The sequence below is a fragment of the Amphiura filiformis genome, chromosome 15 (assembly GCF_039555335.1).
Source record: "Amphiura filiformis chromosome 15, Afil_fr2py, whole genome shotgun sequence".
NCBI lineage: Eukaryota > Metazoa > Echinodermata > Ophiuroidea > Amphilepidida > Amphiuridae > Amphiura > Amphiura filiformis.
The window spans coordinates 63,186,875-63,199,899 of NC_092642.1; the positions used below are offsets into that span (position 1 = coordinate 63,186,875).

The 13,025-nt window shown below is 38.9% G+C and overlaps 1 protein-coding gene across 1 annotated transcript in view; it reads left to right on the forward strand.

Moving 5' to 3' along the window:
- Positions 1–1,066: 1,066 nt before the first annotated feature.
- LOC140171939 (death-associated protein kinase 1-like) overlaps positions 1,067–13,025 on the forward strand; it is a 238,219-nt gene continuing 226,260 nt past the window's right edge. The window contains 1 exon segment of the mRNA XM_072195283.1: positions 1,067–1,379. Coding sequence (XP_072051384.1) covers positions 1,318–1,379 — 62 coding nt within the window. The 5' untranslated portion in view covers positions 1,067–1,317.

The window sequence follows — 13,025 nt, forward strand, 5'->3', positions numbered from 1 at the left end:
CCAAAGATGTGTTTTATACAGTAAATGAAGTAAAAATTATGATGCGCAGTGATTATGCCACGTTATTAAATTTCTAATCTTAATATTTCGTCTTTTTGTCAAAATTCAAAAAGTATTTAGTTTTGTTTAGTTGTGGCGTTAAAATACCCAAACAATTAAATTTCTGACGAAACAGTTCTTTCAGGGACACCCTGTATATAGCATGTTTGTACTACAGTATCGATTTTATTGAAGGTCACTGGTAAATAAACACTTGATAGTCTGTGCCTCGGGCCAGACTGTATGTAACTATCACGATGTTTGTTCGGATCGCCCGACACAAATTGGCTGTGTAGGGGACTAGCTCTGTGCAAACAAATTAACGACTTTATAGCGGGCGCGAGTGTTTCCAAAAGCAACACAAAAGCAAACAAAAATACACCCATTGCCCGCTATTTACCGTACGAAATGAACGACTCTAATCATGTACCGCACGAAATGAACGACTCTAATCAGCTGCGGCAATTCCCCAATGGTGGATAGGCCTATACTATACACGTATTCTTATTCGTGCATTTGACGGACTTGGGTGTTTTTGTTTTTGTTAAATATCTCCTCTCCTGAACACATATTATTATAGAAAATCTATCTACTTCTTCATTCGATTACATACTATATACCCTGCAACTTTCAATCTATACAGTGGCTAGATAAACCCTTAAACGTGCGAACAAATATTGCAAAACAAAATTAAAGTATGGCTCTCCGCCTATGGCTCCGCCCATACAATAAAAATAGGTTAGCCTAACATTTACCTAATTCATCTTGAACTGTATTTTTGCCGTGTCTTCAGAGTCTATGATTTGTTATAAGTTCAAACCAAAAATTGAGGGCGGCAATCTGGTTTCCATTCGCCAAAAAAAATAGTTTTCTTAAAGTGCTCGTACAGGTGGTAGCAGTCGGCAGCACCATGATTTGCCTGTGATTTGCCACCTGTTCCTCGAATATCAAGAAACGACAGAGGGCGCAAGTCAGTTCTGATAATCTCGTTAGCAAATTGTGAAACATTTATAAATCAGACTAGCGCTTGGTTGGTTATGTCTGCTAACAGTTACCTTGCTTAATGCTGGCGGTATAGAGATATTTTTCTATTTTTAGTAACACGGAATTGACAATCAAGTTACTCACCACTCCACGCACAGCATACACACAGTGTGCGATGTTTATGTGTGTTTGAATGTCAATAGTGAGCTCCTCAATGGCTAACTCATGATTTTCACCCAAGGATGATACTGGATTGTTATTTTTCTATTAGGGATTTTGCAATAGCAGTGAATAATGGCAACATTTCGATCAGAGCCGCTGGAGGATTATTACGAGATCGGCTCCGATATCGGCAGGTGAGTACGTACGTGATATGCAGTGTATTGCCGGCCCCGGGTGCACACTCTGACATTGCGTCAATGCAATGATCAATTGATCAGATTATCATGATGCATATAAAACCACGGTAAAATCATTCCAAATCATATAAGAATACCAGAATATATATATATTGTATGGAGTATTTCACACTAACATGCGTTTGTTGTTTTAAATTCCATATTCCCGCACTCGCTCTCCCATTTTATTTCTCCATTTGGGGGTACTCTGCATGGATTGAATCTGCATCTGTCAAGAGGTACAAATTTACTGAAGTTTGGGTTTGGTTAGCATGAGATAATTTGAAAAAATAAATATTCAAATCTCCTAAAGAGAACAGCTTGTGCCCCCTGGCTTAGGCCGTGTGCCCCCAATCATAGGCCTACTAGTCGCATTGCCCCATAGGATGACTCACGATATCGATACACCACTGCCCCCCCGGGGGGTCACTCCCATTGTGGCCTGTACACCATCCGCGATAATCAACTTTTGAAAAGCACCCTAAACAAGGATTTAACCCTTGGCTAAAACAATACCCTAAACAAGGATTTTATTCCTTGCATCAAAATATTCAAATTATCATACCCTAAATTTCATTTCCGCGTATTTAGCAATTGCAATTTTGCTACCCTTTTTTCCAATATTTCATGTTTTTGACACCCTAACGCGTTACGCGATCGCGCCTACCCTTTTTACGCGTTTTCATTATCGCGGATGGTGTACAGGCCCCAATGGGAGTGACCCCCCCGGGCCACTGCCCCGAAAAGTGTATTCACATACACACATTATACCTCCCCCCAATTGGGACCCATTTGCTTGCTCCATAGCGAAAAAAATCCTAAAACATGCACGGTTACTCTGCGCGAATAAAAACAAATCGGCATTCGGCCTATATGCCGCGCTATTGCCAAATTGTTGGGCCTCATCTATTCAGTTTAGGCCTTAAATGCAATATAAGGGGCTGTGCAAAAATCTGCCTCCTCTGGTCAAATTTCAAAATGCCCCCCACCCCCATCTCCTTGGCCTGCCAAAAATTCCTTGCTCCCCTTAATTTTTAATTTTGCAAACCCATTGCAGCATGTTATGTCAAAAGTGATTTTTTTTTTGTGCCAAAAAATCTCTTGCCCCCTTCATTTTTGATCTGGCCAAAATTGCTTCCCCCACCCCAGGTGTGACCTCTTTTTGCTGGAGGGGCAGATAATTATTGCACAGTCCATTGGGCAACATTGGGGTATGTTTTTGAAAATTATGAACATTTTATACTAAAATTGACCTAGAAAAGAACTTAGGCCATAAATGTACATGTACCAGAGGCCAGATATGCAAGAGTGAGACACAGTATTGGGACACAACACATCCATAATCCATATTCTATCAGAATTCTCCCAACTAGGATGCACTTCCTCTGATATATATAATAGTGATAGGGCACATTTACCCTGGCTGACTAACAAAACATGCCCCCACCCCCCTTTGTCCATGAAATTTGGTACTCCCTACCCTGCCCTGGCTGGCATTCCCAAGTTTCTGTGCTTTCTCATCCTCCCTGACTTAATTTGCATTGACTCGTTCATATGTGCAGCATCCAGCCCTCGAATTAACCCACGGCACCCATGGCATTTTGCCGTGGGTGCCCATCCCCACTGCCGTAATGCCCTCAAAATATGTCCTTTACCCAAGGCAGTCAATTGCCGTGCCCTCTAATGAAGTTGCCGTCGGTGCCCCAGCCCTGCCCCTTCATTAAAAAAAATCATCTATCTATGTTTGTGTGTGTTTTCTTCACTTTTGAGAAATTGCCTTGGTGCCCTTCTCAAATTTTCAACAGTTGCCATGATGCCCTCTTGATATATTACAAACTGCCGTTCTGCCTTGCCTTTTCGTTAAAAATCCAAGGCAATTTTCAACTTGCCCTAAAAAAGTTGCTGTGCCCCTTCAGATCCTTAATTCGAGGGCTGGCAGCATCTCCCCCAGCTCCTCCCCAATTAGAAGAAGAAATCACTGAAAATCAACACAATTTGGGGGGGGGGGATGCCATTTACTGATTATTCCCCCAGATTTAATTTTGCAGCTCCATCCAAAAAAAACCTTGTGCTACTAATGCCTGATATATGCCCCCTGTTTAACCAGGTGTGTCCTCATAAAGTTCTAAGTAGTACTCAGGTGCGGATCCAGAGGGGGGGGAGGGCGCGCCCCTCAGTAAAAATAGCAAAAGTAGGAAATATGGGCGCCTACCCGTAAAAAACGAGAAAAGGGGGAAAGGAGAGAAAGAGAAAGGAGAAAAGAGAAGAGAAAGGCGAGAAAAGAGAAGAGAAAGGTAAAATTGCGCGTAATTGAGTCCTTCATTTTGCAAAATTTTCCCCCTCAGACACCCCTACGTATGCGTAAACAACTGACCGTTTTTGCTTTTGTTCGGACACCCGTACCATTTAGGCCTATATTGTTTTAAGTAATAACTTAATGATTAGGCCTACAGTAATAGTGAATAATATTCCACGAATGGCTTCGATTGGGCCTTCATTTTCACACATTTCCGAACTTTATCACTGTGGAACTTTATCTAACTAAAATTTTACACAATAAATAGTGTCAAAATGGTCCACCAAATGGCTTCATTTTCAAAAGTTTCTCACTTCTTAGGGGCACAACCCTTCAGACACCCCCTCGTCGTCATGCAAGCAATTAAATTTATACAATTATAATATTGAAAACTTGTCCACGAATGGGAAATGAGCCGGCATGGTCATTTCACAAATTTTCCGCTCTTTCAAACTCAATTTTCACACAATAGGCCTAATAGTGTCAAAATGGTCCACCAAATGGCTTCAATTAGATCTTCATTTTGCAAAATTTTCTCACTTCAGAGGGGGCACATCCTCCTCAGACACCCCCTGTGTCGCATAAGCAATTAAATTTATACAATTATAATATTGAAAATTTACTTGTCCACTAATGGGAAATGACCCGTCATGGTCATTTCACAAATTTTCCGCTCTTTCAAACTCAAATTTAACACAATAATAGTGTCAAAATGGGCCACCAAATGCCTTCAGTTGGGTCTACATTTTGCAAAAGTTGCTCACTTCTGAGGGGGGCACATCCCCCCTCAAACACCCCCCTGTGTCGCGCAAGCGCGACGCGATGACCGCTTTGCGGCCATGGTTCGTCGCAATCTAGAAATCTCATGTATTTTGCGCCCCCCGTATTTTTTTCTCTCTGGTTCCGAGGCTGGTACTAGTATAGAAAGGCGAGAAAAAGAGAAGAGAAAGGTAAAATTGCGCGTAATTGAGTCCTTCATTTTGCAAAATTTTCCCCCTCAGACACCCCTACGTATGCGTAAACAACTGACCGTTTTTGCTTTTGTTCGGACACCCGTACCATTTAGGCCTATATTGTTTTAAGTAATAACTTAATGATTAGGCCTACAGTAATAGTGAATAATATTCCACGAATGGCTTCGATTGGGCCTTCATTTTCACACATTTCGAACTTTATCACTGTGGAACTTTATCTAACTAAAATTTTACACAATAAATAGTGTCAAAATGGTCCACCAAATGGCTTCATTTTCAAAAGTTTCTCACTTCTTAGGGGGCACAACCCCTTCAGACACCCCCCTGCGTCGCGCAAGCAATTAAATTTATACAATTATAATATTGAAAACTTGTCCACGAATGGGAAATGAGCCGGCATGGTCATTTCACAAATTTTCCGCTTTTTTCAAACTCAATTTTCACACAATAGGCCTAATAGTGTCAAAATGGTCCACCAAATGGCTTCAATTAGATCTTCATTTTGCAAAATTTTCTCACTTCAGAGGGGGCACATCCCTCCTCAGACACCCCCTGCGTCGCGCAAGCAATTAAATTTATACAATTATAATATTGAAAATTTACTTGTCCACGAATGGGAAATGACCCGTCATGGTCATTTCACAAATTTTCCGCTCTTTCAAACTCAAATTTAACACAATAATAGTGTCAAAATGGGCCACCAAATGCCTTCAGTTGGGTCTACATTTTGCAAAAGTTAACACTTCTGAGGGGGCACATCCCCCTCAAACACCCCCCTGTAAATGTCAAGGCATAAGCGACGCTGATGACCGCTTTCTGCGCCATGGTTCGTCGCAATCTAGAAATCTCATGTATTTTGCGCCCCCCGTATTTTTTTCTCTCTGGATCCGCGGCTGGTACTAGTATACAAACTAAGTTTGAAATAATGTAAAGATAGAAAAACATTATATAATAAACTTCAAAACTGAACCTTCAATTTCAATTTGCAATTTCAATAAGCTACACGTATCATTACGGTATAAAATAAAGCTAATTTTGTGCTTCTTTCTACATCTAAAGAGAAATCTCAAATTAAAAAAAATACACTAAAAAAACCCTATTCTATGGCTTAATATACATGTAAAAAAATTATTTACACAAATAAATAAGGTCTTATCTTTGGAATAGTTTTGATAATTTATCACTTCTCTATCAACAAAACACCTTTTTTTCCTAATACAACTACCATTAACACATCATAAAATGGTTTAAAATGTTTGAAACCTGCATATTTTGACCATTTTAGGCCAAATTTGCCCTAAAATAGCCCAAAAATGTCCATACACTTTTTAAATATGGTCCAAAGTAACCCGGATTTCTTTTTATTTTATGTAGAAACACGGCAGTGTATCTAAAACTGCATAAAAATGCCACATTGATGTACTCATACACTTCAAAATTGTAAATGAAAATAATTTTTGATCATATTTGGCTATGAGCTCATTAATTATTCATGAGCTAATTTGCATAATATTTGCATAATTAAATATTAAACTCGTTTTTCTAAAAGCTTAAAGTCCAAGCTTGCCAATGGTATGCCACTTATTGGTTTTTACCCAACCAATAACACTGCAACGCAGTAGTTAATATGATACCTCCACACCACTCAAATATACCACTTTTGTGGGGGTAATAGAATAGGGTTACGGGGCTGGCATTTTCTTCAGACCCGAAAGGGGGGGGGGCCCCAAACGGGTCAGTGACCGAGTCAATTTTTATGCTAGTAGTAATTTTTTATCGCAAGTGCAAAGAAGGCGCGCAAAGCGCGTAAACATTTTGCATTATATAGATATACCGTATTGTTTGTAATAAACATAAACGCCCCGGGGGCGTTGCATTTTTTCAAATGGGGGGCGTTTATTGGAAGTGAATTGTCAGTGAAAAAAGCTTTAAAATCCTGATGGTGCTCCTGTTAAAAGGAGGGATTTATGACCATACAAGATGGCGGCGCCCACTGAAAATTACAATTTCGTGGGAAATACAACAAAATTACACCTGTAAGTGCATGGAATTAGTGAAATTTTACCATAATTAGGCAATGAATGGATGGGAGTTGAGTCGAAATAGGTTTTTTCCATGCAATTTAGCGATCGTGACTGCCATTACTGATGCAAGTTTTAAGCTTACCTACACGATATGGCATGGAAATGTTTGCATTTTTGTCAATTTTTCACACAAAAATTGGAGGGGGCGTTTATTAGAGGGGGAGCGTTTATTACAAACAATACGGTAGACTGTATGCACATTTTGATTGTGAAGTTAAAGAATGCGCGAAAAATTTTGAGTCACCAGCCCTTAATAATTTTTTAACCCCCTATTTTGGGTGTTAAAAAATTATAACCCGCCTATTTTGGGTCTAAAAATTCTATGACCCCAGTATATTTGGGACCGCCGTCCAAGAAAATGCCAGCCCCTTAAGTATATTAATTTTGCAGGAATGGGTCACAGTCTCAGATATATTGAAGTGATATGAATAAATGAAACATGAAGTAAATATTGCTGCGATGTCTGGTTTATTCCTCAAGCCATGCAGTATTTTGTGAGACGCACACAACGTTCATGACTCTACACTGACTCATGTAATACCGGCAGGACAGGATCCATTCATTAAACCTATAAAACAGTAAACATACATGTAGTGTATTATAGCACTCTATCCTATAGGCTACTTGATATGAACAGGGATATGATATGAACAAGATTTGATTTGAAGGTAAATCTTTCATTGACTGTTCATAATGGTAATTTCAATGTGTTTGTATCAATAATGGATCAATTAGCACACACTTAGATCTATTTCTGGTATTGATTTTTACATCTCGCGGGCCAGTCCTGCATGAGAGAGGCATACAAATATAAACATATATTTATGAACGTATAATAATTAAAATAACCAAACAAATATGTGTTTTAATATACATGTACTAACTGTCATGTATTCAGCCTGGAGGGGTGGTGCTGGCATTCAACTTTAATTTTGGTAGGGTGTGCAGTGCCGAGTACCAAACTTTTGGTGCTAAGAGCTGATTGAAGGGCAAAATAGGGCACTTTGAACTGAAATTTCTGCATTTTGGGGGTGACTAGTAAACTAAAATTGGGCTGAATTAAAGGCTGTGGAGCTAAGAAATTCTATTTTAGTCCAATTTTGAGCTTAAAAGGGCCACAAATTGGAGCTCTGCTCAAGGTGAGGCTAAACAACCACTGGAGCATGATCACCATGTGGGTCTTCAGAACTGCTGAAGACAGTGTTCGAAATATGCCTCAAAAAGTTACAGGCCAGCCGAGCTTGACCTTAAAAAAAGTTACCGGCCACCCGGGCCGGCAACTAGATGCCAGTCAGAAAAGTTACCGGCCAGGCCAAAAAGTTACAAGCCAATGGCCAGCTAACCGGTCGTATTATTTCGAACGCTAGCTGAAGAGCTTGAAATTGCTCAGCTGGTAACACGCTATGTAATGATAAAGTAGGGCAAGGTGATCGTTTGTAGATTTTTTTTTCTCTGACATGATTTTAAAATAAGGCTACTAGTACATGTACTAAGGTGGGGTCTTTGGGTGGAAATCCAACAAGGACAAAGTTGTTACTATATTGGGCACAATCTGATCAACTGAGGCCCAACATTGAATTTTGACATTGACATTTCTAGGTATTGACATGTTAATTAAATGTAAATTGAACAATAATGCAGACTAAATGGGTTACAAATTCTCCAAACCCCCCCCCCCCCCCCGACACACACACACTTTTTCCCCCTTTTATTTTTATTTACCATGCACATTTCTGACTCTGACCCGAGTGGATCACACATTGAAAATTTAAACTGGTCCAAAATCTAAATTGGTCCAAAATTTAATCTGGTCCAAAATTTAAATTGGTCCAAAATAAAGGAAACAATTTGCAAAGTATAATTTGCAAATAATTCTCACAAGCATTTCCAACTTATGTAAGTCACTCTACATAAAACAAGATTCCCTGCATGTTCACTGTCACTCCAAAGCTTATAATGCAACAGTGACCTGTATGAGGGAAATTGGGCTTCCGTATTACAGATAATGTACGGTACTTTAATTAATTAATGTACATTTACAGCTAATTACAGCACTCAAGTCAATTTACCTCAAAATGCCTGACGTCAGTGAACTGAAAGCATAAATATGTATGTGTGAGTCAGATTTTGGCCTACGTAACCTTAAAGGTCTATGACATTATATAGGTGGGCTTGATGCTTGCATCGTAGCGCCTGTCATACATGTATATCGACTGTGGTATGTGAAGGTGTGGATAATGCAGCCTAAAAATGGCATTGTGGAACTGATTAATTATCATGGGTGATTATATTATCAGTATTATTGGCTGATTAAAACCAGGAAATAAGGGGAGGTTTTTGTGTTGACATATAATTGGCAAATGTATAGGCCTATGTGTGTGTACAATATATTGGCCATGGACAGTGGCTGCATAAAAAAAATGGGGGCAGGGGAATTGGAGAATTTCAGAAGATGGGGGGGGGGGGAAACAAAAATCAACTAATTTTGTGCAAAATTGCTGCAGAAATTGGAAATAATTATAGATTCTGGGGGAATCTGGTTGACTGTTTCCCCCCATATAGGCCCTACCACCTTGTGGTGCCCCTACTGTCTATGGACAATTATCTAAATGCAATGCGTGTACGTGTGCCTTTTTATTTAAAACTTTGGCAGAGTTTGATATAAGTGCCAATTAATTACAGGGACATGCCGCAAACATGGATAGCATGTTTGGCCTTTTGGTACCGTATATCAATGACCCCTTTTTCTAGGCCAATTTTGGTATATGGATGGGTCATTTCTATCACAATTTTCTTAATTTTTTAGAAAAGTAGCCCAATTTTACCTCAATCTAGACAAAATTTGTGAAATTTTGCCACAATTTGGGTAAAATTCAGCCGAAAATTTGACTTTTGGTATACTGATGGGTCCAAATTTCTTGAAAAATTGGTATATTGATGGGTCCACTTTCAAATTCTCAGTGGCACACCCCCGGGGGCACACCACTACCAAAACCAAACTTGAGAGTACCCCCAGTGCCATCGCCCGATTATATGGGCTTGTCTGTCTCATTTGTTCAATTGTATAGCACCCTTTCTCTGAACTTGGCACAAAATTGAGTCAAACTCATGAATCAAATCACTGAAAAATTATTTCTAAAGGTATCATGTTTTAGATATGCAACATATACTGTATAATAAAAGCCCCCTATAATAAATGCTCCCATCTCCCCTCTTTGAAAAAGTGACCTTATAATGCCAAATGTCTGTGATGCCCTATCATGTGCAAGCTTAAAGTCCGATTCTTACTCCACATCGCAGCCTTGTCTGCGATGCTTTAAAACCTTGCAGCATTATGCGATGAAATTAAAATGTACATTTTAATTACATCGCGCCGATGCTTTTTACATGTGGGGTCTGCATCTCCTTTTATGGTCATTCTGCCGACCTTGATTTTCCAGCAGCCAATCACAAGCGTGCAATTGGCTGCGATATCGCAGCGCGATGCTATAAAGTTGAACAAAATCCAACTCCATCGTGGACCTAAATTTCCACAGCGCGATGAGAATTTTTTACCACCGAGCTCGTAAAAACCTGGCTCAGATTTCAGTTTTTATAGCATCGCATCGCGCTGCGATGTGGAGTAAGAACCGGACTTAATACATTTGTTGGCCGTCTCATTTGCTAAATTGCTTGGACAAAATCTATTAAACTTCCATCCAGTTCATTGCCAAATTATAGTAGAATTTCAAGTAAATCACAATCTTGCATAAAAATGCCAAGTTTACATGCATGTATAATATGCAAGTTTATGGTATTTACCGATATTATTTATATTAATAGGCTAAATTGAACCTGAAAACAAACCAAAACTGAGTTTTTCATTGAAAATTTACTGCTATTTCTAATAAATGCTGCTTTTCAAAAAATTCACGCCGGATAGTTTATTACAGACAGACATATCATAATAATTTTCTATTGTTTGACAAATATGTTGCAAATCAGTAGATAATATTTGATGAAGTTGAATCAAAATGCGTGGATTTTAAAGCTTGTCTTTTGAAAAGTGAGTCACTAATTAACTTTTTTGAATAAAAAGAATTTACAATTGCTTATTGTGAGTCAGTTACCAATGTGTAATGAATACACAAACTTGATTCCCCCAAAGATGTTTTTCTAGTCTGCAAGCATTTAAAGTTGACAAAATGAATCATTTTGTAGATAATTCCGCTGTAAGTGGATCACCTTACAATCAAATAAGAATAACAGAAATGTTCAAAAACTTGAAAAGAGAAGAAATGGTTCATATTGTCAGATGCAGAAGATCCAGGTTTTGGAAAGGGAGGAGCAATCGAAATCGTTTTGGCTTGCTCCACTCTTCAAATTGGTTCCCTCGACGGGGAAGGAAAATTTTGTGCACAAAATAAAGAGTCTAAGAAGGTTCACAGGTTTTCTAGGTATACTTGCTGGTTTTTGTTTTTTCCTTTTTATTTTTTTAAAGAGGGGAGGGGAGGGGAGGCACCAGTGTCCATACTCCGGGATGTTTCCAGTGAAAAAAATAGTAAAATGTTAATGCTCCTAAACTTACCACCATTGGCAGAAATTTAAAAAAAACCTTCCTCACAACATGCTATAAATTTGCAGCAAGTAAATAACGGTAAGCTTATTAATATTATTAGTCGTAATTAGAAAAATAAACCCTAAGGAAAATTCCATCAATGCATGACTGATCGAACATGTGCCAGTCCCATCTTAAATTAACATAATGAAATCATCAAACATTAAACATGCTACCAATACCGACACTACCGCTTCCAATACCAACACTGCCGCTACCACCAGCACGCAGACTTCTGCCAACGACACTAACCACACCCAAACAAAGGAGAGATCAACACTGGCCTTATGAGTTAAGTTCAACGTCCTTAGCCAATATAATTGTTCAATTTTGTGCAGGATCTTCCCTTTTAGGCTTAATTAAATAGAGATATAAACCAGTTTAACTAACACAGTAGCGGAACTGGCAAGTTTGTTGCCTCTAGGCGTTTGGTGTATCATGCATAATAAGGCGTTTGTTACAATGCGGTGCCCAGGATTTATGCAGGAACTGTGCATTGTTTGGGACTCACCATCTTGGTATGGAATAATAATGTTTGGTGGGGGGATTTTAATGCATACAGAATAACTACTAGATATATGGCAGGTAACAAGCTTTACCAGGGGCGTAGGCAGGGGGTGGGGGGTGACTGGGGAGGCAGTTACCCCCTGCGAGCCTACATGGAGCAAGAGAAAATAACACAGGTTTTTATGCTATTTCAGTGTAAAAATAAGGTCCAAATTTGCCAATTTGCGAGCATAGCAAGCAAAAAAAGTAGGTTATTTATGCTTTCTTGGTCAAACAAGTCCACAACATTTTGGGGAAGGTCCAAAAAGGTCCACTTTTTCAAAATCAGCACCCCCCCCCCTAAAAAAAAAGAAGTTTTCCTCAAGTTTTAGCTTGTACACAGTCTGTACATGACAGTTGCATTTCATATGATGCCCTGCTAAACTTTGTGTATCACAAAGTCATCTTTAGAAGCAAAAATTATATCAAAAAGTTTTGAATTTTCTATCATGGAAAAGCATAAAAGGTCTAACAAATATATTTGGTAACAAGTATGGTAGCTAATCCTATGCATTTCTCTAAAGCACCCGCAGCAGTGGACAGCTAATAACTCCTGCATCATCATCCTCATCTTGCATGGGCTAATCTGAGAGGATATCTTACACTTCCCATAATGCATTTCTCACATTTCAATTTTCTGTACTGATTTTCTTTCTAGTGCAACATGGGTTGATAGTGACCAAATGTACCTCAGTGAACAGAGTACATCCAGATCTGGCAAAATGTGTTTTCTTGACTATCAACCCATGTTTAGCCAGTCTATTCTCAAAATGAAATCCAACATGGTGTTGCTTTCAGCTTTAGACATTAGACACACTATACCCTGTACATGTATACAATGTAAAGCAAAGAGAGAGAGATTCATGGGCGATGTAGCTCAATTTTGCACAATGCATCATGGGAAGGCTGTGCCTTATGGCATTTCAAAATGAGTCAGATAGAGATACCAAGTATATTGTTCAACTTATGGGTTGGTATAAATGACCATTTTAACTCTCTCCACACAGGCGTCAACTGAAGACGACAAGTTCCAGATTTTCTTCTAAAAATTAGAACTTTCAGAATTGCACATTTTCAATTTCATGACCATTAAATTTAGAATCAGCA